The sequence below is a fragment of the Malurus melanocephalus genome, unplaced genomic scaffold (assembly GCF_030028575.1).
Source record: "Malurus melanocephalus ecotype Western Australia unplaced genomic scaffold, MMel_1.1 scaffold_388, whole genome shotgun sequence".
Classification (NCBI taxonomy): Eukaryota; Metazoa; Chordata; class Aves; order Passeriformes; family Maluridae; genus Malurus; species Malurus melanocephalus.
The window spans coordinates 243,653-265,189 of record NW_026623620.1 but is presented as its reverse complement, the minus strand read 5'-3'; the positions used below and the strand labels follow the sequence as shown (position 1 = coordinate 265,189).

The window sequence follows — 21,537 nt, the reverse complement described above, 5'->3', positions numbered from 1 at the left end:
ACCACAACAAAAACAAACATAACCCCCAAACTCTAAAACTATTCTAGAGCATTTCTCTATTAGTCACTTGTGCAGATGTGCTTCAACACATGCTTCTGGTAGCTGACCTATTTCTTCTTTCTGCAATGAGATGAGAGCAAGTGTCATCTGGAAAAGCCTATTTCCCACCAGGGAAAGACTAACTTAGGCACAGATGTTCACAATCCAGGCAGCTGCTTTTGATCAGATAAATCCCACACCGAGGTTGTCAGAGTCACAGCGTGCAGGTCAGAGTGTTCAGTAAGCCCTAAAATAAAATTCTGGATTCTCTAAGCTGATGAAGAGGGTTGAGATCTTCCAGAGCATTTGGCAGCCAGCACAGAGTCGGATTCTGATGTTCAGTCTCCGTGGTGAGGTAGAGAAATGTTCCGTGTCACAGACTTGTCACAAAGCCTAAATGAGCCAGGTACTTCTTTTACCTTGATTTAACCACCTATAAAATGGCAACTGTCTTCTTCATGATCTCCCCCTTTTGTTCTGCCTGGCCAATTATGTTTGTAATCTTTTTGGAAACAGAATTATTTATTGAGCTCTCCTTTGGGGTGTGTTCACCTTTAGTGTGGGAAGCTTGCACTGTTGGCTTAACCTCTAAGCAAATACAAATATACTGGAATGTGTTATCCCCATGGTTCTCTCCTGGAGCAGAGGGCTCTTCTTCCATTGGACACAGGGAAGTGAAACACCAAAAGCTGACTCAGTTCTTCAAAGTTATTTATTTCTACTTTGCATTCCTTCCCATGAGTTAAATATCGATGATGAACTTGCAAAACTGGAGCAGCTGCCCAGTACTCAGTGGAGGCAAGACAGAGCTGAGTGTCTTGGCCAGAATTTTCTCATGAGAGGGACATCTTTCCATTTGATGGGAGGAATGGCCTTCCTGTCTTCTGGCTGGCACCAGCTGATGGCTAAACATGAGCAGGCCAAATGGGCTGAAATGTGTAACTGTGTTGGGAATGACTGTCTGCAGATTTTCTATTGTTTGGGGTTTTCTTTTAAGAGTGTAATAAATTACGTAACAATAATAATAACAACAACAACATGATGATGATGATGATGATGATGAGGATGATGAGGATGATGATGACGACAATAACCTTAAAAAATGACTGACCCATTTTGTTTGACCGCAGGGGAAGCACTACATTTGGCCAGAGATTTTGGCTACACCTGTGAAACAGAGTTCCCTGCCAAGGCAGTAGGAGAGCACATTGCCAGACAGCACATGGAACAGAAAGAGCAGACAGCGAGGAAAAAGATGATCCTAGCGACAAAGTAAGGAGGGAGGGGAAGCGAAAAAAGAAATCGGTCTGTCACTTCTCCATGTTGGATCTGGGGGCTGGGRGAGGGAGGAGTGGGAGTCTGGAGCTGGGATTGTGGTGGCTGCTATCACAACAGCGCTCACTGACTGCGGGGAGAGCGATCCTCGTCGGAGATGCTGAAAGAGGGACCTCATTTACTGCACAGGGGTTTCAGTGGCTGTGCTCTCATTGCCTGTGGTTAACAGGGCAAGAACATCTTCCCAGATGCTTTAGTTTAGATGAGAACGGGGATATTATTACATYTGTGGGACAGAAACCGGCTTTGTCTCCTGTTTGTGTGTGAGCAAGAGATCTGAGCTTCCACTGAAGTGCTGGTTAGTGTCAGAAAATTATCGTTTGTCTGCTGAGGGAGAGTTGGTTTGCAGAAGGACAGATCCTCTCTGGATGCAAACTGMAAGAGTTCCCCTGAAGTCAAAGGCACTGGAACAATGTACAACAGCAGGGGAGCTTTGCTAAAGACATTAAAGACACAAAGAGGCACCAGGCTTCACTCTAAACAAGCCACTCGTCTCCCTGGAGCAGTAACATCGTGTTAGGATAACATTTCATCTAGGTTAATTAGCCTTGATGAGGGAGGAATTAGCCTTCATGAGCCATGGGAAACAGGAATAAATAGCAGACCTGCCCTAGGTGTGTGGTCTGACTGTGTGGGGTAACCTTGGGCACATTCTCACTCTCTCAGTGCTCACTGTGGTTCACACGTGAGGCTGCAGTAGAGCTGAGGCCACAAATCCGAGCTCTCAGATCATCCCCTCCAAGCTGGAAGTGTTTGCAAACCATCCAGGTTGTGATATATCCAACAGGGAGGATTTATCCCGTACTGGGGTAAAGGCCTGAGCAGCAACAGAATTGTCCTTTGTATCCCAATGTCCTTCTGCTTTGCAGGATTCCCAGCCTTGGTGTCCCTCTCGTGTCCAGAGCACTTTGCCCTGACAGTGACCCAGAGCTGAGATGCACAGAAACATCTCAGACATGAGGATCCCATGAACACAGCCTGTGATCCTTCCCTGGGGTGATAAAAGGATCACCATGAGGCCCAGGGGGGATTTTCTGATTGGGAAGGTGGTGAGATAYMTWAKRTATMTCACCTTCCTAATTCCTTGKGCTTTAAAAGGAATAATATAAATGRAATATTTTCTTATTCTTACCTCTACCCACATTTCATTCAAAGGCTCAAAGTGTTTCAGAGGCACAAGAATGAACAAGATGGCCAGGAGCAATTCCCCTCTGCAAGCTGTGTCTCCCCACTGCTGTGCAGCCCATCAGCATTGTGGCACCAGTTGAGGATTTGTCTCATTTATGGAATACAATTCAACCATAATGGTCCAAATCTTCCCCATTTTTCCCAGGTTCTCCTGAGAAATCACACAGCCATGGGTTGTGATGACCAGTGGATCACTGTCATRTTCTGTCCCTAAAGGCTGTGCCACTCAGGAGAAATGAGAGTTTCACTACCTTTTCTCACCACACCATACCTTGTTTTTCACCCTCTTTCACTGCTGAGACAGAATCTCATGGGCATGCTCCACCTCCAAMCACCCTAAACTTTGGGTTTGTAGGCTGCTATCCTGTTTTTAGGAACAAAATTACCTTTTTTCCCTCTCTCCCATCAGTTAAAAGCACCAGGACATCGCTCAGAGAGGTTTGTCAATAAGAAAAAGGCCACATCCTGCTGCAGTCAGGACAATCGGGTCAATGTGTGTGTCACTACTGCCCTCTCCTGCCTGCAAGSAGAACAGAGATTCCCAGCCCTGCCCAGGTCTTTCAGGACTCACAGATCCCTGATATCAAAACATCAGGATGGCATTTCCCAGCCRTGCTTCCACGTGCCTCATACAAAGAATTCTAGACAGCCATCAGGAGTTTCAATTACTCATCAGCCATCCCTAAGCTCTGGGTTTGCACTTTCAGCAATTCCACCTCCCTGACTCATGGGCTCGTGAGTGAAGACACCAGAAAAAGCAGAGTTTTGTTGTGTTGCCACCAAAACCAACACAGAAAATCCAGGGTGGGAGGATCTCATCTCAGAGATGGCAAGCTCTGTCTGTGGAAAGAGCTGGAGTGCCACTGCCTGTGTGTGCTGCTGTCCCATGTTGGAATTGAGCCAGAAGCCCATAGAAGTGCCCTTGGTGAGGTTTTCCACACGTGGGGTCTTGAAGAAAAATAAGAAAAAATGAGGAAAAATAACCAAGTTATTTCCATTCTTCCTARAACATAGGTGATGAGGAAAAATAAGTAGAAAGAGTGAAATTATTTCCACTATTTTTCATATCTAGGTGCAATTCCATTGTGAATTTAGACATCCAGACTCAGTGGCTCAATTCAGCTGCCCAAAAACAGGCACCCACTGCCATTTGAGTTAAACTGGGTTATCCAATTTGGCCATGAGCAGCTGCCCTAGGGGCACTCAGATCCCTTTTTGTTGTTGTGGTGTGTCTGCCAGTGGTTATGGAGGTCTTGGGTAYTACAAACCTGCTTGGGGGGTAACTAAACAGAGCCTTAAATATCTACAGTGATGAAGCCTCCAGAGTCCAGCAGGAGCTCCCTGACCTGACAAGGGCGTCCATACTTTGTAACTGAGTAATTCACCCACCCTGAGTTGGAGTGGTTCAGCTGCCATGCACAGAACTGTGGCCTCAGGGACAGTGAAAGTTAAAAATTGCTGCTTAAGTGCCAACAACCAACACATGATGATGCCTAAATCTGGGTACCTAAAACAGAGGCCAAACAGAATTCAGAGAAAAAAAAAAACCCAGTTCTATTTATTGAAGTGCCTTCAGGTGCATTCAGGACAGTCCCAGCCCAGCTAGGGGCTGCACCCACAATGGACAATGGCTCACGGGTTTTTCACCCTTTCTCACTTTTGTCCATTTGCACAAAATTGGGGCTGAATCCTCCAATTGCAGCTGCAGCCAATGCAGTCATTCACTCCAAGTTGGCTCCCCCAATTCTCTGTTGTTTCCATCTCTTGGGGCCTGGCACAGKGAGGTGTCCTTGAGTTTTGGGGCTGCAGAGGAATTGTTTTGTCTAAAAACAGGACAACAGTTATCTTGGTACTGTAAAAGGGTTCTGGAGTTAGAATTATAGGATTACAGAGCCATAAAAAATATAGAWGCTAAAATCCTAAGWCATCAATGGAGGCCACTGGGCTTAGGTGACTCTTTTCACTGCCCTGCTCATCGCTGTGTGCTCTGAGGCTGCACTGATAGGAACACAGAGAACAAAACCTGGACCCTTTTCCACCATGGAACAAATCACATTCATTGTGTTAAAYTGCCTTGGATGGTCTCCCACATTTTCAAACTCAGGACCCAGATGGGACGGTACAAATTAATACAGCAGGAAGGTGCCATGGGCCCTTCTGACAATTTTATAGGCTAGAYAATGGAGAATGAGAGCTTTAGCTGATAATTATCATGGGAAGAAAAGAAGGTTGGGCTGTGTAAACAGTGTCCACTGCTGAACACGAGGGTCAGCAAAGGAAGGATGGGAGTGAAACAGCTTAAAAGGAGCAGAAATGGTAAAAAAGGCATAAAAATGGGAGAAGCCTGTCTCCTATTATTCTCTTTCTTTCCACTCATCTCCTTTGACTGAGTAGATGATTGTTTGGGCAAGTAGATGTTTGTCTGGACAGAGCAAGATGCTTCAAAAAAAAGGCTGAATTGTCACAATTCCGGCCAAAAGGTACTGATATTGGCCTGTTAACCCTAGAAATGTTAAAAAATATTTCAGGGCATGTATTCAATTCACACAGAAATAGAAAAATAAAGTGGGATATGGTTTTATAGGGTCTTTGAACATGGGTTAATTCACCTTGAAGAGGCATGGGAGAGTCTGGAAGGCTTCACAGCAGAGATCAGAGCCTGACCAGTCTGCAGCTCGGACAGATAAAACCCTGCTGAAGGCTCTGCCAAGTATTCCATTTGAGGGAGAGGCTCAGTGTCCTACAGGAAACATCCCAGAATGTCACAGCACAAGGTCTTCCATGGGATCAGAGGAACAGACACATTGCCATTTACATGGACCAAAATACTGTGAATAATAATTTTATAGTGGAGTTGATTACAGCTAGCCCAGAATAATCAGCATCTGACTCATGGAGCTTCTCTGATTCTTGGATAGCTGACAGCTCTGCAACACTTGGAATTAATCAGATTTGTGGGCTTACGTTTGCCCCACCCTTGTAATTTCAAAAGGCATTTGCTTTGGCCACTGGTAGGGATCAAGGGCTATGTGGGCTCTTGTTCTGATCCAGTACAGAAATTTCTTACCGTCTCCTGGTCATGGACTGGATCATCTGACTATGTGTAGTGTTTTGAGCTAATTTAATGGGTGGGTTAATACTCCCAAGCTACCCTAGGATACCATGTATGACAAATCCTTAGCTATCTCCCATGCAGGAGTGACCAGGATTATTTTTATTAATCTCTGCCCCCTAGGACAGCACAACCATCTTCCTTTGCTTTTTCAAAGAAGTCACAATCCAACTCAGCAAAAAACTGCCAACCCCTCTCCCTGGCACTACCCCAGCTGATATTTTACTGGTAGTGGAGACTCTGAGACACCACTTTGCTCAGAAATCCCCTTGAAAAAAAAACTAGGTTACTACCTTTTGCAGGTTTTCATGTATAATAAAAAAGTTTTTTTTCTTTTCTTTCAATCTGACAACATGCAGTAAAGACTTTTGACACGTGAAGATAGAAGGGAACTTAATTGCATGCTTGGTTCTGACACTTCCCTTTGTTAAAATAAAAGAACTTTTAAGATGAACTTTTTCAACAGGTAGAAAGTAGAGGTTGGAGGAAGGAGAGAAGAGCAGTGCTGACAGGGCCGACTGGGGATAGTGGATTGTTTAGAAGCCAAAATGACTGACTGTTTTCAGTTGTTGAAAGGAACTGTTTTTCCTCTAAGGACCTGATTCATTAAAACTGTATGCTGCATTTACATACATTTCTGCTGAATACCTCTCTTTGCCTGAAAGGCTGGGGTGATGCTGTCTTTTCAAGCAGTCGGTGTCTCGGTCCGTGCAGATGACAAGAATTTTGAGAAATCAGGCTTGGATGGGGTCCAGCAGCACAGCAGGAAAGAGGTTTYTGCTTCTCCTCTTATTCAAGAGAGAGTTGTGGTGCCCAAGATGTCTGTCCCCAAGTTGTACCCCAGTGATAAAGTGAAGGGTATAACCAGTTTAGCACAGTTTTCTTTCTTGTACCTCAGCAGTGAAGGACCTTCTAAATACCAACATGCTGAATTTACCCACTTGTTCCATTATGCCCCTGTCCCAAAAACAATTACAAGGTGATAATGAAGAATCCAAACTTTATCCAGAACCAGATGTGCAATGAGTCTCCTAAAAGAGATCATGGACCACAGAGATGCTCTTTAGCATTAAAAACTGGCTCCAGGCACGGTGATTGCCCTAACAAAGCAAACCACACACACTCTGAGCCATCAGACTGCAATTGTCCAGGTTGTTATGGTGTTAGAACAGCTCATTGAATCCTCCCARATATCTTCTGGGCACATTCTGTGGAACAGCCCACAACAGGTTCTATTCTCAGGAAACCAATAGGAAAATATGCTAATTTGGAAAGGTCCCCTTTCCTTTTTTAATTGATAGTATCATAAACCAAGTGAAAGTGAGTGATGTCTGTTCATCCATGGTCCAGATTACACTCCTCTGAGGACATGAGCTAAATGGAACTGATTTGGTTTCTGTTTTAAGAAGTTTATTGGTAGAATATTCCTAGACTAATTTGAAAACAACAATWACACAACAGCACAAGAACAAAAAGGCCTTATTTTTAGGTCTTTCTTAGTGCTAGGTCATATATGGGGGAGTCCCAGGGAATAAATTTAACCTCCAGGTGCTGAGGTATCCTGAGAAGCCTCAGGAAAGACTGAGTGGGAGAGTGAAAACAGTAAGACCATCCATCTTTGATAAACAAGATGTGGGAGACCAGGCAAGGCAGACCCTGAATCCTCACTACAAGAGCTCCTTCCTTCACAAGCCCCAGTGGTCCATTTGTCTTAAAGGTTGGGGGTCAAGCAGGCAAATCCAAAATACCCAGGACTTCAACTTGCAGATAAATCAGTGCCCACAATGTACGCAAATCAATGTACAAGTATTGGTGCGTTTACACAGGGTAAATAATAAAGTAATTTWYACATTTCWGGTGTATTCYAATGCTGGTTCATCACTTCATTTAKCCATAAGCTTTGCTGCTAATGCAGGTGAGCTGAGCTAGACTTAGCACTGCCAAACTGGATCCAGTTCAGGGTAAGAAAATGAATATGGTCCCAGAGGGGTGCTGTTCCTGTTAAAGAGATTCTGTATGTTGTTGGGTCTAAGACTTTGGGCAGGGAAGACTGAGATGGATTTTCTTTTTTTGTCTTTAATTTCTGTAACAACACTTCTGCCAAGCAACTCTGTTATGAATGGAATCACTCAGGGTAAGGTGGCAGTGTTCTGGGAATCAGCTTTATGGGAAGGATTACACCTGTCTTATTTAAGRATTTCCACTTTCCTTTTAGACAAATATGTAAAGAATTCCAAGACCTTCTAAGTCAAGACAGATCACCCCTCGGATCCTCCAGACCGACTCCAATATTAGACCTTGACATCCAGAGACATTTAACACATTTCAGGTATGATTTTGAAAAAGGAAACTAAAATCCATKATTTTGATTTAGACTGCATATGATGTTTTAATGGTATTTGTTCCCCTACATAAAACACAGGAAAATAAATATTTAACATCCATAATTACTGATTACTGTACCTATTAAAAGTTTAGGTTTGCCCAGCAATGTAGTTCAAGTTTGCTGCATTCAACCTGCTTCTAGGACCACAGTCTGAGTCTGAATAAGCAATTTTCTGTGTCTGATGGTCAAATCTCCCCATCTGGCCAGAAAATTGTCTTAGATGTGAACTCCGAATCACATCACGTCACATTCTGGGTAGTCCAGAACTGCAGAAACTCAGGTTCTGAGCTAATATAAATTAATCAAAGTAGACATAAAAGGAACAGGCTGCATCCTTCCCAATTATCTAAATAGTTCCAGTACCTCCTCTATGCTATCAGACCATTTGACAACATTTTACCATGACCATTTCATTAACTCTTTGGCTTCCAAAGCAGACTGGCCTCAAAGCACATTACCTACTAAAAGAGTTTTACTGCAATAATTGATTGAACAACACCCTGGAAAAGCCTGTGAGAATGAAAGCTGCTCACACCAAAAAGCCAGAGATTGATGAGGCACTTAGAGCCAATTCCTGAGCCCGTGCCCCAGCAATATTTAATGTACTGGTTTAAAAGGCTTAAGAAGCTGTTACGAAGACAAAGACCCATGGTACATGCACACCAAGTCCAAACTTCAACAGAATTTYATCCTATTTATGGATAAAAGTGTAKAGRTATTTTGGGYYCAGACAGATTTATTAGCCCAGGAGCTGCTGTGTAATTTCACATTTTTGCTTTGAGCGATGTGTCAGACACAGTCAAGAGTGAGGTGGGAACTTCCAGAGAGCCACTTTGAAATAGTGGGATCATCTAAAACACCTATCAAAGATAAGTTTGATGAAACCTCCTGGAGGTGCTCCTGTCTTTGCTTAGGCCACAGAGGGGAATGCAGGATTTGCTGAGGCTGCAGTTTTTTGGGTTTTTTTCCATCCATTAGGCGATAAATTTAAAAATTAACGTGCAAAGAGCACTTCCAGAGAATTGTTTACAGATCATAACATTAAGCAAGTTTCACAGCCCTATAAAGGCTTAGAATGATGTTGTGTATTCTTAGGACAACCAGCTGAACCACTCTCCTGTCATTATTTGGACAGACAACTTCTGTCCCCCAATGTCCCAACATCTGTGAGTTTTTACAATTCTGATAGCACATGAGGCACCCAGCAGAAAGGTTCTGTGGTGACTAATGTTCAGTCCCTCAGACTTTGAGTGGAATCCAAAAAATACCCACCATCCCACTTCTTCCATTCACCTCTTGGGGTGTGGGGAGAGGAAAGGGTAATTCCCAGTCCATAAATGCACACATTCCAGGCATTCCTGATTATTCCTACACACATCTGTGTGCATCCTATGTGTGTATGAACACACCTGGACAACCCCACTCCTATTCTCATGCAGTGCTGTGTGTATTTTCATTTATACACACACTCCAAAACACCCAACTACACCTGCACATCAAGGGAAAGGTCCTTATTCATGCAGAATACTCATAGAGGGATTTTAATGAGCTACTTAADCTTGTGGAAAAAGAGAAAATTCCCTATTSCCTGCACACAGAGGAAATGTGATATGAGGCAGCTAATCTCCAAGGATTCCTGTGTTTAAAGTAGAAATAGCAGTCAGGATGAAATGCTGAAGGCTTCAGCTGCACAAGCAGTCAACTGGTGCAGCTCCCATCCTTTCTCTGCTGCAGTTTAGTGGGTTGGAGGGCAAAGCTTCTGCAGGCAGTTCCTGGATCAGTCAGTTCTCTTTCATGGCTGCTGTAGGCACTAAATGTTGGGCTGAAGATGGGCACCTGGAGGAACACAGGCCTTGATCTTTCCTGGTGCTTCCCTGGCCTTAAATCAGAGTCTTCTCTGATTTTGTGCCTGGGGAATGATGAGTGCTGGACCCAGAGGTGGAGCTGAGATCATATTCCTTTTCCATCTAGTGGAGAGATTCTGGAGTCAGATCAGTTTCTGACCTGGACTCCTAACTCAGCTCAGATGAACTCCAAACTCAGCACAGCCAGCTGTGCACCTTCTGCTGTGGTCTCCAGGAGAAGTCTGCATTAAGCAGGTCTAGCATAGACATCTACATCAGTGTGGCTCGAATTTCTCTCTRAAATCCCTAAAATTGGCTGAACATTGTGGTCTAGATCTCCACCAGAATGGGAGCTTAGCCAAGAAGTGCACACCAGACACTTGCACTGCGAACAGCTAAACCTAATGTAGGCAAAAAATATCATCATTACCATCCTCTAAATCCAACAATCTTCTCAGCCAGGTCATCTCAACCCCTCCTACCACTACTTGTCTACTCAAGATTAAATATCACAGAATCATTGAATATTTTGKGTTGGAAGGGACCTTAAATCCCATCTYGTTCCAACCCCCTGCCATGGGGGAACTAAAGAGTCTTTAATGTCYYTTCCAACYSAAACCATTCCATGATTCTAGGATATGATGCCAGAAATTTGAAGAGAATTTTAAAAACCCAGAGGAATCATACAAATATCTATTATTAAAATAAGTTCCAAGATAGTGAAAGACTTTTTGTAGAGCCATAACATCTGACATCTACAGTAGAATTGGATCCAGCCTCTACWACATTGGGGTGAAAGGGAGTTTTCTTTAGGAATAAATTCCTCTACAGCTGTTCAGTGCACAGTTTCGTAATCCATTTGTTTGTGATGTTACTAGTTCTATGTTAATTATTAAAACCAGGGTTCACAAACTGGCACAGGTCAGATGGAAGCAGTTTTTCCTGTTTCCTCTGTTTTAAAACTTCAAGCTCACTCTTCTCTCTGAAGTTTTTTCCACTGAGCCCCAATTCATTGAGATGTGTGTCCAACCTGCAGTACAGGATGGTCCTCATGAAGGGATCAGAAGTGCTGGGTTTGCTCAAACTCCAAACTCAAAATTCACACAAAGCATGAAAAGGGAAATCTTCAAAGGAGCTGCCAGTGAGCCTGAGAACTGCTGAATTTTACACAATTTTATGCAAAAAAAACAGAGGCTCTTCTACACCTCTTGTGCAACTGCTCTCTGAGATGTCCATCTGACCTGAATCCAGAAAACTCAAGGCTCATGATGAATGATTTTCCAACATTGTTCTCAGACAGTTCAGACTCTTAAATTTATAGCAGCAAATTACCTGAGCCAGAGTMATTTTGTTTGTTTCATTCAACATTTCTCCCTTTTCAATACATTTTACAGGATATTACTGCAGAAAAGTTACATTGATAACTCCACCTATCAGTAGGCTTTTTAAGGTATATTGGTAACTCCAAATAACTTCAAATATACTGATATTAGCAGATAAAAGTAGTGCCAGGGAACAGGCATTGTCTATCTGTGCTTCTCTTTATCTGCAGAATTTCTGGGGGKTTTTTTCTGCCTGGTGTAACCAGCACTAACCCAAACTATTCCTGGGCACGAAGGTAGATATATATATCACCAATTTTTGTGTGASTTTAGAATTCCTGGAAAGACCAGCCCTCATCACAGCCCAGTCAGGCACCTTGTCTGTGCTATAAATTTAGATTTAGGGAAGTCCTGCCTTGCCAGGGCTGGATCCCAAACCTCGTGGGCTGGGTGTTGGGGTAGCTCAGATGTCTGARCATTACATAAGCCTGAGTTCAAGAAGAGGTGAGATGTTGTAGAACTGTCTTTCAGCCCAAGCTGTCTTTCAGCTCWTCTTTGAGCAGGAAAGATWAAAAATCATCTCCTTCCAACSTTTCTGCCATGGACAGGGACATTTCCAMYAGASCAGGCTKCTCAAAGGCCCTCCAACCTGGCTATGAACATCTTGAACACAAATATTCCTCTGAGTTTTATSGGGCCTGAAAGTCACTACTTGAGCTACCCCACCCCCAGTTTCTGAGGACARAATCAGCATTAAACCATGAAGAAAACAAGAAAACCCTGGATTTTTTTYCCYTTTTYTTTTTTYCTTTTCCATTACTAMGTGCTGAGACTTTTTGTCCAGACACAGCAGCGTCTCTTTATTGTCCTCTAAAGGCTGATCTGTGCAAAGCATTTTTGAGTTTACTACAGAAGAGAGCAAAGTCAACATATCAGTGTTAGAAAAGAACACAAAATTTTCTGCAGTTTTAAAAAGAGGAGTTTATTTTTCTCACCCTTTACTTCCAAAGTGGAGAGAGTATAAGGATCATCAGGAGAGCAAAGGGTGAGAGCAAGAGCAAAAGAAAGACAAGGGAAAATGAAAGAGAAAAGTAAAATACTTAAGATAAAACTTAGTTTCTTTTAAAATGCCTTCCATTATAATTCAGAGAATTTTTCCCCAGAATTCTTGAGTCTTGTGAGGCTTCTGTGTAGGTGTGCATGCACCTACCTGAGTATTGAAGAAGGAAAAACTGGGGAGTTCATTTCTCATGAAACTTAAACMAGTTTCAAATCCTACTGATGTCAGTAAAGCTGAAGGTTCATCTCTTTTTTTTCAGGACCTTTCAGGTTATATAAATCTGTCTTTAGCATTGTAAGTTCATTGGGTTTCAAGGAAGATCAGGTAAAATAGCTTTGAAACAGAGAGACAATTCTTGATTTTTCCGAGGTGGTGGGAAGAAAAAGGGAGGTTTTAATATTTAGAGACARCAAAAAGCTGGATATAAGCATGACATATGTAAGACACTGAAAATAATTCACTTTAGAAAAGCCAGAAAGAGTAAATTGGGGCAATCATGACCTGCAGCAGGTGAAGACAAGTCTGYCTGGAGACACAAGAGACACACACAGAGATTTTATGGCACAAGTAGTTGTGATGGGAGATAGTGAAGGCTTGGATGACCCCAACACCRTAATTCTGCCTCTAAATCAGCAGARWTGACTGGTGACATTGCAGCCAACAGGTTCTGCTGCTGGATCTGGGGCAATGTTAACCAACACAACCATCAAACCTCATCCTTTTTGTGTTTGTGGGGTGCAGGTAGACGTGAGGCATGTCAGTAGGGGAAATATCCATRATTCCATATCACTCATCTCTGTAGTATTTAGCACTTCCCACACATATTTAGTGCATCCAGCCCTCTCCAGAGCACAGAACCAGACCAGATGAACCAACAATTCTCAGTTATAGAGATCCCTGCTGTGAAGGAGGGGAATGTTTCTGTCACATTTTAGAGGAGGAGTGAAGATAGGCAGAAATTAAGGCACCCCAAAAGATACATGAAAATTAATATAATAAAACTTTGTGTGACTTTGGTCCTGGACTCTGGACCACAATTGTCTGTAATGTTTGGCTGCTTCTGTGRTTCCTTGAATGCATTTGACCAAGATCAGCTCTTTCTGTCCCAAACAATTCCAGGCAGATATCTGGGCTCTATCTCAGCTGGAAGCTCAAGGTAGGGCCTTTCAGGTAAAAATGTTTGATGGAATGGGGCCAGGCTGGGCCAGATCACTCATGACCTGAAGAGTCTGTGTATTCTCACTTTGCTAATACAAAGAGTATTCTCACTTTGGGATGACCAAAACCATTCCCCAGCTTCAGTTTAAGAAGCTTAGAGGGATTCACCTGTCTGGTGAATCTGGAGATCTAGGGGCATTTTGGGKGCAAAGGGACATCCTGTTTCACATTCATCAGCCAGGCAGATCAGCATCTAGGATATCCCTCCAATGGGATCAAATATCCAAAGCAATAATAGTTGTTTGTGTTTTTTTTAATTTATTTTAGATAATTCTTCTCTCCTGTTGAGTGGAAAGAGCACATGCCTTCTTCTCTCTTCCATTCCACTGTCTGAGATTCAGCCAGGAATCTGAAAGTCACACTGATGTGTCCCCATGTCTTTGCCTTCCTAAGCTACCCTTGCATCAGAACAGCTTTSTTGTTTTGTTTTGTTGYTTTTTTAAAAAATTTTAGCAGAATTCTGTTTTTGGTTCCCCAAAATCTCATGTAAAGTAGAGTTACCAGAAAGCCCACCAAAAATTACTCACGTTCTGTGCTGGAAAACCAAAAATGTGACACAAGATMATTTCAAAGAGAAGATTTTCTGAGATTATACTCACAAGATCTGWGTCTGTGTCTTGGTTTATCCATACAGATTCCCTGACCTCATTAATCATCCTCTTAGCCTCAGTTTCGTCACTTGTGAAATTAGGTATAGACACATCTTCTATGTTTGCTTTTGGGACACTTGTGTCTCTAAGAATCTCTGCTGATTGGAAATTTCAGATATCCTACAAATGCCATCCATCATATAGGGAAAGGAGARTATCTACCTACTATTGCAGTTGTATTTGATCCTTTAACTTCAAGGCTACATTTAATCAAGATGCAAAATCACACCCAGATCTTCTATTTTATATATAAAAGATTAAGACAGCAAAACGGCCAAGGGAAAACTACTTTCTTGTAAGCAATATTTGTTTCACTGCAGAAAGCTTATACAGAGAGACACAAAAGAATAATAGGTTCAGAATAGTAAAGTCAAGTAATGAAAGCAATCAGCATCCTCATGGATTATTCCGTGTTCTGTCRAGCCATCCAGCTGATATGAAACACCCTTCCCGTGAAACTGTTTGAGACAAGAGTTTTGTCGCTCRGCTCCTCGCTCAGCCTGGAGCTGTCAACCTCCTGCCAGTGCCTGGCATCTCGCTGACGAGGTGACACGGAAAGTGACAGACAAGAAACGGGAGTCTCAGGCTTTGGGAGCAGTGAGAAAGTCACATCCTTCTTTCCGAAGGGGAAAAGGGAGCAGTGAAACGGGTTTTGAAGCTCTGCGTGTTTTTTAAATTGCAACAAGAAGCCAAGCCCAAAGACTTAGTTGTGGGTTGCCTTCAAAGATGTGCTCACCTCCTTTTATATATCGTTCTTTCTTTTTTCTTCACTTTGCTTATCAGGAAGCAGAGCAGCTTCTGTCATAATTCCACTCAGTTCACAGCAGCAGCCTTCTGTCTGGATGTGCAGACTGGAAGAAGTCTGGTGCMCGATGAAGTTTGTGGTGAAACACCTCTGGTGCCCTCTAGAGTTCCCTGATTTCCAGTTCTCTGAGTCTTAGGATTTAGTTAAGTGAGAGGGACAACGCTGGGTCCTAGTCCTGAGGCATTAGGGAGCAACATTTTTAAATTTTTTTTTCCTTTATTAAATTTTATTTTGATTTMTTTTCCTTGTCTCTTTATTTACCATAAGTGTTAGATTGCCTTCCTCTGGGATGTTCTCCTCACTTCCTTTCCAAGGGATTCCTTCTGTGATCTTTCTATAGTAAGGTCTCAATCACTTTGTCCTGCTCTGCTGATAAACACAATCCTTTCTAATTTTTAATATTGGTAAAGATTTTTATCAAGATTGTTATGATACCATATTCCCTCAGACTTGCAACTTACGGAGTCAAGAAAAAGACGAAAACCTGTTTTTTTTTTTTCTTTATTTGCTTCATTAACAAATAAGTTCCATAATCATTGGAAAAAAACAAACATACATTTATCAGAGAAGGGAAAAATCTTGGGGGCTTGTTTAGATTTTCAACAAAAGACTGAAGATCTCTTGAAACATTTAAAGCACTCTCACATTTCCCAAAAGAAAAAGGAATGCCATCTCCTCATTTCCAAATTAATAGTCTACAAATTTCATTGCYCCTTGTCATGAGCATGTTTATAAATGTTAATTCTTGTCACTTTTCATTTGAGGAGGGCATTGGGGCATCTCAGCTCCATTTCCTCACTGGAAAAGGTCAATGGATGGCAATAAATTGTGAACCTCTTTAATTTCTTTGCCTTCCCACAGAGCAAGGATGTGACCACCAAGTGGTTTAATCTTTGGTCAGAAACACTCCACAGTTTTGGATGTTTCAGGTCTGTTACCCAGGCATTTCTTCTCAGTGTGGAAAATGAGTCCCAAGGTCTAAAACATGCAGATCTGAAATAGATTATCTTGGAAGGTTGGGGCATCAGCTCCAACACTCTCCTCCCACTTTCTCCATTTCTTTTACACATGGTGAAAGGAGGTCCATCTGCTTAGGAGGACATGTCCTCAATACATTTGATTGGCTGTGAACAGAAGGAAAACCTGAGGGTCTACTTTGAAGGCAACTTCTGTGCTGTTTGCTACTCTGATCCCATAGACTGCTGATCCCTGCAATACACACTGCCCACATTCCAATGCTTATCTTGACTATCAATCTAACTTGTGCCACAGTTAGACCTTCTGAGCTTTTAAAGTAAAGTTATCACCATTAAATTTTCTCAAAAACCTTCACAGGACAAACTTTGAAACCAGCAGAAGCACCGCAAAGTCGATACGGTCACCTTTATATTCAGATATTGTGCCAGTGAAGAGACACAAACATTTTACCATTTTCTTTATAGCTATCAAAAGTCATATCAGCTCTTACCATCTGTCATTTGCTGTGTGCTGCTGAATTTAGATAATCACAAAGGAGTTTTCACATTCAAAGTTCTGAGGAAATCTGACCAATGAGTTCAAGCTCGCTCTGTCTTCATTATTATTGTTTTAGCACTTATTTATTTTAAATGAGGGTGTAAACATTCAGTGCAGATGGCCTCTTCCACCYCCCCACTGAGAGGGAAGCTGTTTCTTTTGCTTCATGTGGGACCTTCACCAGCCTGGGGTATGGAGGAGTCCTTGAGGTGGTTGCCAAACGAGACTCCAAGCCTTCAGGCACACTTGGATCTTTTCACTTTTAAGTAAGGCCATCATTAAAACATGAGCAGACATAATTGCATCATAGCACTGGGCAGAATTACAGGCAAGTCTGGATGTCCTTAAGCACCAGGATTTGTAATATGTTTGCCTGATATTCATTGCCTTCTTTCTTCAGSTCTCCAACACCAGAATCAGAGATTTCAGCCTTGTTTTCAGAACAATAAAGTTGGTTTATAGGGGCTGTAGTGGGATGCTCTACAAAGCTGAGAATACCCAGAAGACCCCATTATGAAACCACCACGTTTAATTTTAGGCTTATATACCCAAATGAAAGTATTATAATGAAAGCAACCCCTTTCATAGGTGTGGAGCAGACCAAAAATGAAACCATTTCAGTGTGAGCTCAATTAGCCTGGAAAACCAGGCAGCTAAATTTGACTTTCAGGAAACACATTTGAATGCTTTGCCATTAATCTTCTSCCTGTCATGTCTGATTTAAATGTAAAATCAGATTTTCTCCCAAACTTGAAACTTACTTTCATCAGCAAAGGGAAATTATCCAACTTTCTTGGATTTTTCAAAGACTTTAACTTGTAGAGAAATAGAGACCACCAAAATTAGAGCAAGGGGAATTACTGATAGAAATGTAAGATAAAGTAGAAGATAATATCTCTCAGCCTTTTTATGCTCATTACCTAAAGTGAGCCTAATAAAATACACCCTCACAGGAGCTTGGCAAGAAGAGCTGGTTAGAAATTTTCTATAAAATGGTTTCTCTTAATAAGCTTCATGGGGAAATTAATAGGCTCTGCATATCCCCATCTGTGGAGAAGAATATATTCATCAGAAACTGAAAGAAGAGTTGCCACGAGACTCTGCAGCATCATTTSACTAAAAAGAGTTGGCTTTTAATAAGAAACACTAGGCTATGTTTGTGATAGCTGCCAGATTTAATGATTACTGGTAACTAAGGGCCTAAACTGTAAAGGAAATACACTCCTTACTTACTAAAAAAAAAATCCTTTTCCTATGAGCATTAGTTTTCAAACCAGAAGTTTCTGCTATGTTTTTTTTTTCCAAACCAGAGGTTCTACTCTGTATAAAATATCTTGGTGTTTTTAAGTAAGCTGTATGTCTGAGCTTCCTTCCAATCAATGAAGACCTAGGGCAAGATATAGCTGAGCTTTTTGGGGCACTATTAGGTATTCCATCAGTGCATTGCTGCTTTAAAAGGATCTTGTTCCCCTCTAACCCCTTTTTATTATTACCTGTTCACATGACATAGATATCTAGGTACCACAGAACATCTCAAAGAATACCCAAATCCCATTTTTATTTAGGATGGAGCTCTCAGTGTGGCCAGGAGAGTGGCACAGCTCACCATAAAGGAGATACATCCATTTAATGTGCTAAATCATTCTCCAGACTTCTCTCACTGTGTTGAATAAAAAATTTGAGATACTCAAGGGTAACCYGCCCAGTGTTAAAACATCTAAAGCAGGCTGGACTTCAGACCTATACCATATCTATCAAATCTGAGATGTCTGTCAGGGAACATCTCAAATCACTGCAGATTCTTAGAGACAGAAAAACATTAACTCCTCTTTGTTAGTAATGGGAGCTTGGCACCATTGATGTTTACACCCACAAGTTGACACCTACACTTAATAACAGGTACCTTAATAACAAGTTTTGTCCCATTCTGGTATTTTCTACAGTCTTCTTCAGCATTGTTTGTTCAGGATAAAGTTTGTTCCTACAGATCATTTCTGAGACAATGTCTGTAAGTTTTCAAGGTAGTATTCCCRCCTTACTCTTCAGGTTGTTTTGACCTATCAAATGAACACAGTATTACTGCTTTTGTTCACAAATTGAAAGAGAAAAAGGTGGTAGGCCAGAAAGTTTCTTTTCCGCTTAATCCTTTGTTAAACTTAGTATTTACTTGACCTTATCAGTATCTACAACTCCCTGAAAGGAGGCTGTAGCCAGGTGGGGTTGGTCTTTWTTCCCAGGTAAGAAGTGATAGGACAAGAGGAAACAACCTTGAATTGAGGCMGGAGAGGTTTAGACTGGATATTAGGAAAAKCTTAACTGAAAGGGTGGTCAGGTATTGGAACAGGCTGCCCAGGGAAGTGGTGAGTTACCATTCCTGAAAGTGTTCAAAACACACATGAATTTGACTTTTGGGGACATGGTTTAGTGGTGGGCTTGGCAGTSCTGAGTTAGTGGTTGGACTTGGTGATCTTGGTGTTATTTTCCAGCCTAAATTATTCCTAACCTRTGATTGTATGATTTGCATCTACTGGAAATGAATGAACGAATGCAGATATTGCCAGTTTCTAAAATACATAAACTAGTTCCTTTAACTGGCAAGATGATAAAAATTTGTACATTCTCAGTGTAGTCCGTTCCCAAATCAGGACGCAAAAGATCATACAAGCAGTGTAAAAATCATGCGGTATTATAACTAGTAATGATAACTTTAATTTCCTTTTTCTTGCTTACTCTTATTGTGCATTCCATCACATTCTCATTTCYCTGGAGTTCTGAAGACCAGAAATTATGATAAAATGCAATACAAAATCATTAAATCACCTGACTCCTAAAGTCACTTGAAAGGGCTTAAAGTACTCAGATAYATGCTACTGCTGGTCCAGTTTTTACAACTATTTAAAATGTGACTTTTACAACTATTAAAAACGTGACAATCATGATGATGATTTTTATATTTCTGGCATGCCAGGCATTCCTAAAAAGAAAATGAAATTAAACTGAGGTGTGTTTACCTCTTTTTAATGCTATRTTATAAAGATCCAGCTATTTCTGCAAGTCCAAACTTCAAGAGTTCAAACTTTATGTTGTATTATTAATTGATGTCTGCAAAATATTKCTTGTGAATATTTAATTATCACTTTCCTCACATTACTAACAGGGGATAAATATAAATTCCTGCTTTGAAAAGTGCCTGGAGACTGATGGATAAACATTCTAAATGCAAGTTATTTGTTAATAGCCTTTTGGAGACCTTTTATAAAATGCTATGCCACTCCCAATCTGGAATGCAGACATATTTCCATATTCAACACTCATTTTGGTTAAAATTCACACATCTTTTGTGTCTTACCAGCTTTCCTATCAAAAGGGTCTTCCATGTCTAGCAGACAGAAAAGTCACCAAAAATAATATCTTGAAACCTTTCCCATGTGGTTTTTTTTGATATAGCATCATATCAGTTATCCWTGTCCCATAAAACCTCTTTCCTCTTAGTCACTGCATTTCCACATTTTTCTAAAAGACCTGGGAAGAATGAGAAGCCAAAGTGCAGAGGAGACAGGTGAAGGTGAGGAGGCACTGGCACAGGTTGACCAGAGAAGCYGTGGCTGCCCCTGGATCCCTGGAAGTGTCCAAGGCCAGGCTGGATGGGGCTTGGAGCAATCTGGGATAGTGGAAGGTGTCCCTGTCCATGGCAGTAGGATGGATGGAATGGAATGATCTTTCAAGTCCCTTCCAACGTAAACCTGTGTTCTGTAATTCTGTGATCTTCACAGAGATGGCACCCAAGAGATAAGACCCATGGAAAAATTTGGATCTGCAGGCAGAAGCCAGGAACGACAAGAAAATTTCAGTGTTGCAAAACAACCCTTTATTTACATGAAAGGTACAACAGGATGAATCTGTRCCATTAAATTCAACACTACCAGGGAAACATTGTTGGAATTGGGTTTTTTGGTTTGTTTTTTTTCTGCTAATTATTTTGGATTGGCCATTAATTCAGCCTGCCTAAGCCAGACCTTTGTGAAACATTTTCCAGCCATTGCCTGGGTGTGAGTATTGGCCAAGGGTGTTGGTTGGGGTCTGTTCCCAACAGACACTCCAGATCTCACTCTGTTGGATGGTTCAGAAGTTGAGCAGCACAGATATRGCCAAACCATGTCAATTGTGCTGAGGGTTGGGGCTGATATCTTCGACATTGTTGAATTTTCCGGTACAGATGCAATCACACCTTCGTGTAGAATAACCAGGTAGTGTTTAAGAGCTATAAATCATAGAATCGTTAAGGTTGGAAAAGACCTCCAAGATCATCAARCCAAGAATGATCTAGAATTGTGAATAAACCACTCAGAATTCCTTTTATTTACCTGAGAAGGAGGAGCCAGGCTTTCTGTCACTGGAAAATTAACAATGCTGGAGAGCCAAGGGCATGGTTTCTGTCTTGGCTTCTCTGAAGTCAACATTCCTGTGTCAGTCTGCACTTGCTGAGGGTCTTCCCGTGGTGTTTCAGAACTGAGGCTCCACCAAAAACAACCTTTGAAGCTGTATGCAGTCTGCTCTTTGGCTCTATTYCTTTCTTTTCTGTTTCTCCCACAGGTAATAAATAGTTTAGGGAGCAAATCTTGAATTTCTCTACACAAAATGAGTGTACTGTAAACTCCTCGCTGTTTGTGAGTGCATTGATATTTATGTGCGTGTGTGTATTTCTTTCCTTTTTTTTCTCCCCCATCTCCTTCCCATTTGTAGTTTGATCACTCATGGTTTTGGAACTCCTGCAATATGTGCTGCCCTAAGCACTTTCCAAACTGTTCTCAGTGAAATGCTGAACTACTTGGAAAAGCACACATCGCACAAAAACGGAGGAGCGGCGGAATCCGGCCAAGGACACGCCAACTCGGAGAAAGCCCCCCTGCGGAAAACTTCAGAGGCTGCTGTGAAAGAGGGCAAAACAGAAAAGACAGACTAGCTACATCAAACAGAATCTATTTCGAGAGAGTCTTGCTGCTGATATTTTTTTTAAATATATATATCATTGAGGGCAATTTATCTCCAGTGGACCAAATCCA

At 41.7% G+C, this 21,537-nt stretch overlaps 1 protein-coding gene across 1 annotated transcript in view; it reads left to right on the top strand.

The window, feature by feature from the left end:
• Nucleotides 1-21,517, top strand: part of TFAP2D (transcription factor AP-2 delta) — a 46,852-nt gene extending 25,335 nt beyond the window's left edge. Inside the window, exons 5-7 of the mRNA XM_057379117.1 lie at nucleotides 1,170-1,311; nucleotides 7,890-8,003; nucleotides 21,218-21,517. Of these exons, the coding sequence (XP_057235100.1) occupies nucleotides 1,170-1,311; nucleotides 7,890-8,003; nucleotides 21,218-21,437 (476 nt within the window). The 3' untranslated portion in view covers nucleotides 21,438-21,517. The remainder of the gene's footprint in view (nucleotides 1-1,169; nucleotides 1,312-7,889; nucleotides 8,004-21,217) is intronic.
• The last annotated feature ends 20 nt before the right edge of the window (nucleotides 21,518-21,537 follow it).